At 35.7% G+C, this 15,000-nt stretch overlaps 1 protein-coding gene across 2 annotated transcripts in view; it reads left to right on the top strand.

Annotated features, from left to right (window-relative positions):
* The first annotated feature begins 7,275 nt into the window (after positions 1-7,275).
* Positions 7,276-15,000, top strand: part of LOC137651295 (uncharacterized) — a 35,653-nt gene continuing 27,928 nt past the window's right edge. The window contains exon 1 of one of the 2 annotated variants that reach the window (XM_068384561.1): positions 7,276-7,396. In XM_068384561.1, coding sequence (XP_068240662.1) covers positions 7,365-7,396 — 32 coding nt within the window. In that variant the 5' untranslated portion in view covers positions 7,276-7,364. Of the gene's footprint in view, positions 7,397-14,979 lie in introns of those variants that run through there. The other variant, XM_068384562.1, reaches the window with a different exon arrangement.

Here is a 15,000-nt window from a genome sequence, read left to right as displayed (position 1 = left end):
TATATATATATATATGAATATATATAATATATATATATATATATATGTGTGTATGTGTGTGTATGTACGCATATCAGCTATTACCCCTATGATATTCAGCATAATTTCTAGCATTACACATTACCTATCATAATCAAACATAATTTATATCTCTTGTAATTTTTCTATCTACGAAATTATGATATATAACGAACCCAATTTATAATGTGTTTTTTTTATGGAGCGCAAAACTACCAAATTACCCACGAAATTGCAAATAATATCAATTTTCCCCAAAAACGTTCTATTAATAACTATTAATAATCGAGGCCAAATCAACAAATATTCTTTATACCCGATGCAAATGAATCTTGAAAATGGATATATATTGGTGTTAAGTGTTAGCTCCACGTCAATAATCTAAATATGTCCAAGGTAATATGTGATATATTTCAACGAAACAGATCGTTTAGAATAAATATCTTATATTAGGTAATGTATGAACATAAAATTGATGAAATGTTGATAGCAGGATGTGGAATGAACATCTAAATCGGGCAGTTGAATCGGTAGAGCTTCAAATGTTCGAACTTACAGCAAATGTTTTTATGTTGAGCAGTCTGACATAAGTTTCTTTTTATAGTTTATAGATGAAGTATCTTTTTTGATGTTGTTACTGTTTTTAAAATATCTTATTGATTGTTAATTATTTCTTCCTTTCCTCCACTGGGCCATTTTTCCCTGTTGGAGCCCTAGGGCTTATAGCATCTTGCTTTTCTAATTAGGGTTGTAGCTTAGCTAATAATAATAGTAGTAGTAATAATAATCATAATCATAATTATAATCTACAACAACAACAACAACAACTACTACTACTACTACTACTACTACTACTACTACTACTACTACTACTACTACTACTACTACTACTAATAATAATAATAATAATAATGACAATAATAATGATGTTAATAATAATAATAATAATAATAATAATAATAATAATAATAATAAATACTTTGATGTGTTTACTATTTTCAAATCGATCTATTAACACAAGATAACAGCGAATACTAAAACTATATAACTTTATGTTCTATTTGTTTTTTAATCTACATCTGAAATTTACTCTTTTTTTAATGTAATTCTGTGCCCTTTTTATTATCAATAATGGAATGTTTTAGAGAGAGAGAGAGAGAGAGAGAGAGAGAGAGAGAGAGAGAGAGAAGAGAGAGAGAGAGAGAGAGAGAGAGAAACCAACAAATGTGTCATACACTTCTTATAAGCGTGCAGTCATGAGAGTACTTATCTTTTGTTTTTCTTTTCTAATCTAGTGAGATTATTTCTAAGATGCGTGTTTATAGGGTTCGTTTTCTATGGCAAAATGCTCTAAACATCTTTTTGTAAGCTATGGTTAATATGGATAACTGTAGGCAAGACGTAGTAAACGCTCCCCGCTCGATCTAGCTAGATAATCTCCAACTTTCTTGTTTATAGGGTTCGTTCTGTATAGCAAAATAATTAAAAAACCTTTCGTAACCTATGGCTAAGAGTAGCCAGGACGTAGTAAACGCTCCCGCTCGATCTAGGGTGATAATCTCCAACTTTCTTGTTTATAAGGTTCGTTCTGTATAGCAAAATAATTAAAAAACCTTTCATATTCAATGGACAAGAGTAGTCAGGACCTAGTAAACGGTACCTCTCGATCTAGCGAGATAATCTCCAACGTTCCTGTTTATAGGAGTCGTTCTGTATAGCAAAATAATTTAAAAACCTTTCGTAATCTATGTTCCAGAGTAGTCAGGACGTAGTAAACGCTCCCTCTCAATCTAGGGAGATAATCTCGTAACTTTCTTGTTTATAGGGTTCGTTCTGTATACCAAAATAATTTAAAAACCTTTCGTAATCTATGGCCAAGAGTAGCCAGGACGTATTAAACGCCCCCTTTCGATCTAGAGTGATAATCTCTAACTTTTCTGTTTATAGGGTCCGTTCTGTATAGCAAAATAATTTAAAAACCTTTCGTAATCTATGGCCAAGAGTAGTCAGGACGTAGTAAACGGTCCCACCCAATCTAGCTAGATTATCTGCAACGTTCCTGTTTATAGGAGTCATTCTGTATAGCAAATACATTTAAAAACCTTTCGTAATCAATGGCCAAGAGTAGTCAGGACGTAGTAAACGGTCCCTCTCAATTTAGGGAGATAATCGCTAAACTTTTCAGTTTATAGGGTCCGTTCTGTATAGCAAAAGACCCCAAAAACTTCTCGTAATCTATGGCCAAGAGTAGTCAGGACGTAGTAAACGGTCCCACTTGAGTTTACGTCTCGACAGAGATAAGACGAGGAAGAATGGCACCTGCTTGGTAGGGTACTTTACACCTGCTGTTGTTATTACTGCTGTTACTGCTGCGTATGTTGCTGCTCTTACTGCTGCTATTGCTGCGTATGTTGCTGCTGTTATTGCCAACATTATCCATACACATTCTGCTTCAATTTGTAGGTCGAAAGAAGGTCTCAGGAAGATTTTAAAAGCGTTATACAAATAAATAATGAATAAAAGAAAATAATTTGACTTCTATCGCACTTACACTCAAACTTCACCAAAAGGTCGTCAAATGCTCCTCATAACACTTACCTTTATTCGTATGTATGTATTTATGTATATTTGCATATAGATATGTATGTATATATGTATATATACATATACATAGTTATTATTATTATTATTATTATTATTATTATTATTATTATTATTATTATTATTATTATTATCTAATCTACAACCCTAGTAAAAATAGCAGGATGCTAAGCCCAAGGGCTACAACAGGGAAAATAGCCCACTGAGGAAAGGAAATAAGGAAGTAGATAGAATAGGGTAACTGGGTGTACCTTGAAGCATGAGAGTATATAAGTATGTATGCAAGTATATATATACATGTGTGTATGAATATACTGTATATGTATATATACCTATATATATATATATATATATATATATATATATATATATATATATATATATATATATATATATATATATATATATATATATATATATATATATATTATAAAGGTCCTTTTCAAAACTGACTTTTTCATCCTACAAGTTTTTTTTTTCTTTAAATTGGCTGATCATTTATTAGTAATTATACAATTTTGAGTAACCATAACACTTCGAGAAACAGGGCAAAGATTTATACAGAGTGTGATGCTAAAATGTGGCACCCAGGCAGTGTCAACCAAACTTTTTTTTTTTGATGTCAGCTACCCCTCAAAATTGGGGAAGGGCCTTGATAAATAAATTATGCTAAATCAGGCTCTTCATGAAAACCAGAGTGTGCCAAACACATGTCTCGTGATTATTCGTATAATTTCTTGTTTCGCCAACAAGTGTTGCGTCTAATATGTAATAATCTATTCTGGGTGCAGTGGAATAGGTTTTAAATCATACAGTGCGTGTAGTTCATATTTCAGTTGGATTTGTGCTTGTATCTCTGAGTGTTTGTAAGTCGAAGGTTTGTAAGTCGAAGGTTTTTATGTCGAAGGTTTGATAACAGAGTAGACCCATATGTCAACGAATTTAGAGAATTGATTGACAACCACGGCCTTGAAAACATAAGTGCCTGAACCAACAGCTCAGTCTAATCATATACTAGATCTAGTTATAGTAAATAAAAACAACATTATACTAAATATGGAGATTGAACCTGACTGCTCTATATCCCCAATGCATAAGTTAATGTCTTTTGAAATAGATGTTAGAAAAATAATGCAATACAGAAGGAAATCACATACAGAATTAAGACCAACTTTGATCCAAAAGAGTTCATTGAACAAAGCCTAGAGGATATAAAAGGGATAACACCAGTCTGTAACTGTGAAGAGAAGCACACCCTCGTAGAGAGAATGTCTGTAAGTCGAATGTTTGTAAGTAGAATGTATGTAAATCGAATACATTTAAGTCAAATGTATATAAATCGAATGTTTGTAAGTCGAAAATGTGTAAGTCGAATGTTCGTAAGTTGCGGAATTTCTGTATTAATTTTTTAAAAGAAAGTGACGTGTGTTCTTGGAATAATGATCAGACTATGTTTAGTCTTTCTGGATATAACAATGTTTGAAAACACAGGTCGTTTGATTTTAACGAGCTGTTCCCTTCGACAGTTAAGCAAACAATTACTAACTGGCTCATCTATCTATCTGTCTATCTATTTATGTGTTTTCAATAACATGTGTTGGTTTCTCTTACCCTCATAATTCGTTTTCAATCTTGTCCCTCTGAGGTAAATCTCTCTCTCTCTCTCTCTCTCTCTCTCTCTCTCTCTCTCTCTCTTTGTTTTCAATTATATATTTTGTTATCTTTTGCAATCAATTATACACTATCTTTCATTTTTTTTCACTTTTCACCCTCTGAGGCAAATGGATGCTCTCTCTCTCTCTCTCTCTCTCTCTCTCTCTCTCTCTCTCTCTCTCTCTCTCTCTCTCTCTCTCTCTCTCTCTCCATGGCATTTGTATTTCATCAGCCTGCATTTATCCTTTTGTATATGTTGGCATTCATGTAACACCCCTCTCTCTCTCTCTCTCTCTCTCTCTGTAATTTATTTACTTAAGGTTGTATACAGTATAGTAATTTATGTTATAGCCATATCAGCAAAGCTATACTATTAAGGACCACCCACACTAGGTTGGTTTGCTGTGACCGACCAGACCAAAATATGCCACCATCACCAAACTGCACTGGCCAGCGTGGTGATGAAAACTGGTCAAACCCCAGACATGAATAAGGACATGTCTGAGGCCTTTGTCCTGCAATGGACCAGAAACAACAGCATTTGTTGTTGTTGTTGTTGTTGTTGTTGTTGTTGTTGTTGTTGTTATGTATCAGAATTTAGTTGCATGTCATTGATACCAAAATGATTCAATCTATTGTATTTATCGACAAGTTTGTATTGTTACCTCCGCCAACGAAGTTGGAAGGAGGCTATGAATTCGTTCCCATTTGTGTGTTTGTTTGTAAACGGCTTCCTGGCTACAATTTTAATTCTACAATAATAAAACTTACAGGGATTAACTGTTATGCAAAAAGCTGGAAATGATTAAATTTTGGAAGGTCAAGATCAAAGGTCAAGGTCACGGTCAAGCAAAATGTCCAATTCACGTATTCAGCCATAAGTTTGGACATCGTTGTCACAGAGACTTCCAACTTGGTTCATATTTGAGTGTATGAAAATCCACGTCAATTAAGGTCAGGTTCAAAGGTCAAGGTCACGGTCAAGCAAAATATTCAATTCACGTATTCAGCCATAAGTTTAGACATTATTGTCACAGAGACTTCGAACTTGGTTCATATTTGAGTGTATGAAAATCCACGTCAATCAAGATAAAAGGTCAAGGTGAAGGTCGAGCAATAGGTCTAAAAATAAGCTGCTGTGGTGGAGGTCTGCGCTCTACTGAGTGCCCCACTATTTGTATATGTGACAGTACTTTGTAACAACTGATATTTTTGAGTTTTTACGATAGTGTATATGTGAAAATTTCATTTTATCAATAGCCTTTAGTGAGAGTGAACATGTGTGTTTCTTATCGTCTTTAACTCCAGTAGCCTTATCGTTGATTTGATAAGTTTAAATGTAATTGATGAAACCACTACCTTTAGTTAATTGGATATATATATATATATATATATATATATATATATATATTATATATATATATATATATATATATATATATACATACATATATATATATATATATATATATATATATATATATATATATATATATATATATATATATATATATATATATACAATTTTTTCATGAGGATATTCTTAATTAACGTATATAAATTTAATTTTTTTTACAATTAACATATTTAATTTTTAAAGAAAAATATAAAAAGATAAAATTCAAAGCGTTTCAATAACTATTTTTTACTGAAATTATATGTAAATAAATATATATATATATATATATATATATATATATATATATATATATGTATATATATATGTATATAATATGTATTTATATGTATATATATTTATATATATATATATGTATATATGTTTATGTATATATATATATATATATATATATATATATATATATATATATATATATATATATATATATATATATATATATATATATATAAACCTGATTACCAGGTAATTTTTTTGAAAACTGATATTAACCCCCTTTATTTTTTTAATCTTTTGTAATATATAATAATTTAATTAAGAAAATACGATTGAACCATTTTGAGTTTAAATTTTTTATCAATTAAAAAAAAGTTATATATGTTAATTGCAAAAAAAAAAAAATATATAAATGTTAATGGAGAAATATCTATAAGAAAAAAAACAACACACTTTTAGGCTTTCGTACGTCCTATTTTTAATTCTAAGAAATTTTGGAAGACGAAAAAATGAATAAAGAAAAGAAAACTTAAAATAGAATAGATTATAAAACTCTCAACGTCATAGTTCAACTTATGCTGGTATTAATGTGTCTTATAGCTGTGGCCAACGTTTTATTTATTTTCATTTTTTTTTCTTCTTTGTTCAATAATAGATATTTATCTTCCATTCATCACTATACATTTATTCACGACTATAGATAATGTATAGAAAATCGTAGTTATAGATAGCTGAGAATATATATATATATATATATATATATATATATATATATATATATATATATATATATATATATATATATATATATATACATATATATATATATATATACACACACACACATATATATATATATATATATATATATATATATATATATATATATATATATATATATAATGTGTGTGTGTGTGTGTATGCATACATTGATAAAGTATAGAAAATAATATTCATAGATGGCTTAGAATATATATATATATATATATATATATATATATATATATATATATATATATATATATATATATATATATATATATATATACATATATATAATATATACATATATATACATACATCAATAAAATCTAAAATCTATCCCATATAACATTTCACCGAACATATCAATCTACACAATCAAAAAACCAAAAAAAAAAAAAAAAAAAAACTAGCAAGAGAAGGAAAAAAATCTATAAGACCATCAAAAACGTATTTCACTTTATCCGCGACATTCCCCACTGGCACTATAATATACCATGATAACAACAGGAGTCTCTCACTACCCGCTTCTTTTTTTTTTTTGCACTTCGCCCACTTCCAATCGCTTCATACTTACCCAGGCCCTGTCTCTCATCTTAGTCGCTTCTCGTTATCGTTCGCGAACTGACTGACAGAAACTTTCAACTTCAGGAAAGTTCAGGAAAGTTCAGGAAACTGTCATAGAGTTAGACATAATATGATTACAGAGAGGCCTACGTTCACTACTTAGTAAGTATCATCGTCATAAGTTATCAAATCAGTAAGTGACTGAAAAAATAACCACTTGATAAGTGTATGCAAGTAGATATGCGTTCCATTATCAACTTAAGTGTCCGCAAGATTCCTGGTGGCCTGTTGGTAACGTCCTTGCCTGGTGATCGCCAGTTAAGTGTCCGCAAAAAGGCCTGGTGGCCTGTTGGTAACGTCCTGGCCTGGTGATCGCCAGACTGGGGTTCGAGTCCCGCTCAATGTAACTTCACCATCCTTGTGAGCTAAAAATGTGGAGGTAAGTTAAGGGAAACCTTTATGTCTATCTGCTGAGTCATCAGCAGCCATTGCCTGGCCCTCCTTGGTACTAGCTTGTATGGAGAGGAGGCTTGGACGCTGATCATATGTATATATGGTCAGTCTCTAGGGCATTGTCCTGCTTGATAGGGGAATGTCACTGTCCCTTGCCTCTGCCATTCATGAGCGGCCTTTAAACCTTTAAACCGGTGATAATGGAATGATCTATCTAATCTTGGGTAGTGCCATAGCCTCTGTACCATGGTCTTCTTGTGTAGTGATATAACCTCTGTACCATGGTCTTCTTGGGTAGTGCCATAACCTCTCTACCATAGTCTTCGTAGGTAGTGCCATAGCCTCTGTACCATGGTCTTCTTGGGTAGTGCCATAGCCTCTGTACCATGGTCTTCATGGGTAGTGCCATAACCTCTGTACCATGATTTTCTTAGGTAGCGCCATAGCATCTGTACCATGGTCTGCTTGGGTAGTGCCATAGCCTCTGTACCATTGTCTTCTTGTGTAGTGCCATAACCTCTGTACCATGATCGTCTTGGGTAGTGCCATAGCCTCTGTACCATGATCGTCTTGGGTAGTGCCATAGCCTCTGTACCATGATCGTCTTGGGTAGTGCCATAACCTCTGTACCATGATCGTCTTGGGTAGTGCCATAGCCTCTGTACCATGGTCTTCTTGGGTAGTGCCATAGCCTCTGTACTATGGTCTTCTTGGGTAGTACCATGGCCTTCTTAGGTAGTACCATTTCTTCTGTACCATAGTCTCCCACTATCTTGGGTTAGAGTTCTCTTGCTTGATGGTACACTCAGGCACTCTATTCTATCTTATTTCTCTTCCTCTGTTTTGAAATGTTTATAGTTTTTATAAGAAAGATCTATTATAATGTTAATACTGTTCTTAAAATACGTTATTTGGATTATTCCTTATTTCTCTTATAGTTTATTTCCGTATTTCCTTTCCTCACTGGGCTACTTTCACACAGTTGCAGTCCTTGGATTTTTCGAACTAAGGGTGCAGCTTAGGTAATAATAATAATAATAGATGCATACCAAGAGGTTAAAGCTCTACCAACAATATATTATTATTATTATTATTATTATTATTATTATTATTATTATTATTATTATTATCAAATGCTAAACTACAAGCCTAGTTGGAAAAGCAATATGCTATAAGCCCAGGGGCCCCAACAGGGAAAATAGCCCAGTGAGGAAAGGAAACAAGGATAAATAAAATATTTAAAGAACTGTAACAACACTAAAATAAATATTTCCTATATAAACAATAGAAACTTTAACAAAACCAGAGGAAGAGAAACCAGATAGATCAGTATGCCCGAGTGTACCCTCAAGCAAGAGAACTCTAATGAAGAAACACCAAACGTGTGTGAGTGATATTTTAATAGGCCTAGTACTATCCAGAGCCTAGACCTATTCCCTAATTACATTCAAAGGTTTAAGGTTTAAAGGCCGCTCATGAATGGCAAGTGCAAGGGACAGTGACATTGCCCTATCGAGCAGGGCAATGCCCTAGAGACTGACCGTAAATACATATGACCAGCGCCCAAGCCCCATCTCCGCCCAAGCTAGGACCAAGGAGGGCCTGGCAATGGTTGCTAATGACTCATCAGATGGATCTATATGCTCCCTAAACCCCACATCCTTAGTTCACAAGGATGGTGAGGTTGCAGTGACCAAAGAAACTAACGAGTTTGAGCGTAACTCGAAACACAGTCTGGCATTCACGAGTCAGGGACGTTACCACATCGGCCATCCACAAGATAAATGAAGCATGCATGCTCTCCTATAGTATCTTAAGTTATCTAGGTTAAATTCGTTTAAAAAATTCTAATATTAACCCATTTATTAGTCTCGCATTGATTGAATAATTAATTTAATATCACAGTGTTAACATCACGGTGTTTGACGTGTTAATCACACATGAATAACATTACTGCAAGGATAGAATTCGGTGTGTGTTTAATTACCTCCGCCAACGAAGTTGGGAGGAGGTTACGTTTTGGCCCCTGTTTGTCCGTTTTGTGAACAGCTTCCTAGCCACAATTTTACTCATAGAGTAATGAAACTTTCAGGGATTAATTGCTATGTTGAGACGCCAAAGTGATTCAATTATGAAAGTCCTAGGTCAAAGGTCAAGGTCAAGGTCGAGCAAAATATCGACCGAATTGACCCTAACTTTAACTCCAAGTTCGCGCATGATTGTCACACAGACTTCAAATACGCCTACAGTCTAAATTGATTCTGGGAAAGGCAAGCTGGCTTCCAGAAGTAAGCTGTCGTGGCGGAGGTCTGCACTCTCAGAGTGTTTTTTTTCTAGTTCGGCTATGAAGCCACACAGTTGAGAAGGATTAAGAAAACAGTTTTGGAATTTATAATTTACATATTATTGTTATTATTATTATTATTATTATAGAAACTGGTGATAAAAACTGGCCGACCCCAGACATGAATAGACAAATGTCTGAGGCCTTTGTCCTGCAGTGGACTAGAAACTGCTGCATTTGTTGTTGTTGATATTGTGTGTGTATGATTATATATATATATATATATATATATATATATATATATATATATATATATATACTGTATATATATACATGCATATATATATATACAGTATATATATATATACAGTATATATATATATATATATTCATATATATATATATATATATATATATATATATATTATCTATATATATATGAGTGTGTATGTGCTTATATATATATATATATATATATATATATATATATATATATATATATATATATATATATATATAATCATATGTATATACTGTATACATTGTGTGTATATGTAATTATTTAGCAGTAATTTTTGACAGGTCACGCACACTTGTATAAGTATAAAGTATATAAGTATAAATCAATATATTTGATCCACATATCTCTTACTAAACAATATTGAAAACTACTTTCTTATAGATCAAACTTTCACTTGTTTTTTACTCAATTTTCAGACAGAAAATAGAAATATATTTTGTAAATTGACCAAATAAAAATAAAAACTAAAATATCTTTCCAAGTGAAGCTGTTTATAAACAGAATAAAATGTTGTTATTGTTGACAGAACGCACCCAAACGAAGCCGAACCCTTGCGTCAAGTCAGCGAACTAAAATTGGGTATAAAGACAGAAAATGAAAATAGATTTTATCAATTGACAAAAAAGAAAAAAAAAGAAAAAAGAAAATATCTTCCTAAGTGAAGCTGTTCATGTCGGTGTCAAAGAAAATAAATAGAATAAAATGTTGTCATTGTTGATAGAACGCACCCAAACGAAGCCGACCCCCTGGCGTCAAGTGAGCGAACTAAAGTTGCATTCTATTCGAAAGCCATTCGCTTCATTGGTCCATGCTGGCACCGTCATAGATGCGAGACAACTTCTTTGCCCTTTTCTACTGTGAGGATTAGGCAGGAAAATTATCTTTCTTACTGGGAAAACACTAGTGTACGCAACCCGTCAAAACAACTGCTAGATATGCAGACACACAGATTCAACCCTTTCCACCCCCTCCCCCTTTCCTGACTACAACATGGCAGTTTATGTGGTTTCTGAGTAGACTGTGGACCTCTTGGGGTACCCTCTCTCACCAAGGTACGTCTGTTCCCTCTCTCCTCTTCCGAGGGACTGGGAGAGACCAAGTAGTCTTACGATTGGCTATACTGGTCACCGTGACCGGAAAGAAATACACACACACACACACACACACATATATATATATATATATATATATATATATATATATATATATATATATATAAATATATATATATATATATAGCCATACAGTTGCTCCTTATTATATAGTAGAGATGATTAACCAAGTAACATCATGCTGTATATATTTATGCTCAATTATAATCACCTTTTCGGATTGAGGATAACATGGTGAAAGGATTTGCGTATCGCCATGATCAGCAAAGCTGTACTAGTCATGACCACCTATACTAGGCTGGTTCGCTGTGAGTGATCAGGCAAAAACCTCCCACCATCACCAATCTGCAGTGGCCAACGTGGTAACCAGACTGTCCAAACCCTAGACATGAATAAGGGCATGTCTGAGGCCTTTGTCTTGCAGTGGACTAGAAATATCCTTTGAAAAATTACTTAGGAGGTTCTTTACTACTTATATACCCTTCTGGGAACATAATAAACTCTTTAATTTACTTGTAAATATAAATAATTAACACTTGCTTTTCTATCTCTAATGTAAACCAGCTAACTATAGCATACTTAGAACAAATCAATCTTCCCGTAGGACGTGGCTAGTCCCTGGTAAGTCGTTCCAGCTTACGGGCTAGTCCCTGGTGAGCCGTGCCAGCTTACGGGCTAGTCCCTGGTGAGCCGTGCCAGCTTACGGGCTAGTCCCTGGTGAGCCGTGGCAGCTTACGGGCTAGTCCCTGGTGAGCCGTGCCAGCTTACGGGCTAGTCCCTGGTAAGTCGTGCCAGCTTACGGGCTAGTCCCTGGTGAGCCGTGGCAGCTTACGGGCTAGTCCCTGGTAAGTCGTGCCAGCTTACGGGCTAGTCCCTGGTGAGCCGTGCCAGCTTACGGGCTAGTCCCTGGTAAGCTAGTCCCTGGTAAGTCGTTCCAGCTTACGGACTAGTCCCTGGTAAGTCGTGCCAGCTTACGGGCTAGTCCCTGGTAAGTCGTGCCAGCTTACGGGCCAGTCTCCCTGGTCAGTTGTGCCAGCTTACGGGCTAGTCCCTGGTAAGCCGTTCCAGCTTACGGGCTAGTCCCTGGAAAGTCGTTCCAGCTTACGGGCTAGTCCCTGGTAAGCCGTGCCAGCTTACGGGCTAGTCCCTGGTAAGTCGTGCCAGCTTACGGGCTAGTCCCTGGAAAGTCGTTCCAGCTTACGGGCTAGTCCCTGGTAAGCCGTGCCAGCTTACGGGCTAGTCCCTGGTAAGTCGTGCCAGCTTACGGGCTAGTCCCTGGTAAGTCGTGCCAGCTTACGGGCTAGTCCCTGGAAAGTCGTTCCGGCTTACGGGCTAGTCCCTGGTAAGTCGTGCCAGCTTACGGGCTAGTCCAGGGAAAGTCGTGCCAGCTTACGGGCTAGTCCCTGGTAAGTCGTGCCAGCTTACGGGCTAGTCCCTGGAAAGTCGTTCCAGCTTACGGGCTAGTCCCTGGTAAGTCGTGCCAGCTTACGGGCTAGTCCAGGGAAAGTCGTGCCAGCTTACGGGCTAGTCCCTGGTAAGTCGTGCCAGCTTACGGGCTAGTCCCTGGTAAGCTTGCAGGCATGACGCAAATAGCATTTTATCAGTACAGCATATTTTCAAGTGAAATAATGAGTACGAATACCTTATCTCTTTATCAGTTATCCGTGCCAAGGTGAAATAACATAGCATAGGTTTATCTTTGCAATCGGGAAGAGGACGTCTGATTTGAGGTTTGTCTCTTGCTCACAGACATGTATTCTCCTCTGAATGCATTGTGCTACAGCTAGTGAATTATACATGAATGTATGTATGTATATATATATATATATATATATATATATATATATATATATAGTATACATGTATATATGTAGGCATGTGTATACATGTGTTCATATTAAGAAAATACTAAAATAGGTCACTGCTTTTTGGTTTCTTTAGCTTCTGAATCGAGGAAGAACTCATAATGCAGTATAAATTCCACAGCATTAGACTCGTCATGCTCCTTCAATGATGACACACTCACACACACACACACATACACACACATATATATATATATATATATATATATATATATATATATATATATATATATGCATTCAAATACATAACCACACATTTATATGTATATATGATGGAATGACGACGTTGAGACTTTCAACACATTTGTCCTACCACATTCAACAGAGAGCTATTAAGATGCATCAACTCCTGGTGCACAACAAGAGCGTCAAACGAGAGGACGTCACCATGAATACAACAATCATCGGCAATGCCTCGGACAGCAAAAGGCTCACGAAACTGGAGGTCACTCTCATCCAGCAGGAAAAGCCGAACCTCAACTCGACTCAAGAGATGTTCCTCCTCCACCCCTGTCGCAGGAACGCCAACCAACCCCTTGCCAACATCGAGGAGCATGACAACGATCAGCGACCTGACAGCCTACCTGTAACTGAGACTCTTCTGCCAAGCAACTCAGCCAATCAGGAAGCAACTCTGGATTCACCAGACCTGGGATTTGAGTGGCAGAACAGCTTGCCTGACTCCATGTCCCGCTCAGTAAGCGCGTTGGCCAATCAGCAATGCAGCACTGGGAGCCACGCCCGTACCTACTCAAACCCTACCTAACTCCGACGACCGTGAGTCTTCTGCCAAGAACCTCAGCCAATCAGGAAGCAGCTCAGGATTCACAGAACCTGAGATCTGAGTGGCAGAACAGCTTGCCTGACTCCATGTCCCGCTCAGTAAGCGTGTTGGCCAATCAGCATGCAGCACTGGGAGCCACGCCCGTACCTACTCAAACCCTACCTAACTCCAACCGTGAGAGTAGTAGCAGGATGACTGTGACAGACCCCCTCCCGGCTCAGTCCCAGGCTTTCAACTGCCTCCGCTCACGTGGACCAATCAGCGTCGGACTTGATTACCGCACCGAGCCGTAAAAATAGAGCCAGCCCTGCTTACATCCATCCACTTCTTGCCTGAAGATGAGAGGACACACCTAGCACCTTCTCGAAACGGGTATCAGACGAGCTCATTGATATTTTTTATTTGACAGTTTGATTTTAGTAAATATTTGGTAAAGTTTTTGGCAGTGCTGATGAGAGAAGAAAATTCAGAACGATTGTGAAGCTCAGTTACAATATAAATGCCACTGAGGCGGCTATAATCTTTAACGAAATAATAATAATAATAATAATAATGATATTATTAATAATAATAATAAATTCATAATGAAACTGAATGCAACCTGGAACCCCACATTATAAACCCCCTGTCTCTGTATACTGTGATTAACAACAACAACAACAACAATAAAAATAATAATAATAATAATGATAATAACAATAGATCTCACTCTAATTTTATTTAATCAAACATCTAATAACTACAACCATATTAAGAACAAATATCAAATACAAAAGGAGAAATAAAACTAAAACGTAACGGAAACATGTTAACGTAATGAAAGAATTCTAATCTCAATACTTATATCAACACAAATACAGATAGTGGCTTATCCTGCCCCGCCTCTTATCACAGGTGTTATCTAATTTCAGTTTTTAGTCACTGAAAGCGCAGTTCGTTTCTGATCATCAAACAGTGCGCTCAAGTG

This window comes from Palaemon carinicauda, chromosome 12 (assembly GCF_036898095.1).
Source record: "Palaemon carinicauda isolate YSFRI2023 chromosome 12, ASM3689809v2, whole genome shotgun sequence".
NCBI classification, from domain to species: domain Eukaryota; kingdom Metazoa; phylum Arthropoda; class Malacostraca; order Decapoda; family Palaemonidae; genus Palaemon; species Palaemon carinicauda.
Note: the sequence above shows the minus strand (reverse complement) of the source record. Positions and strands in the feature narration are given on the sequence as shown.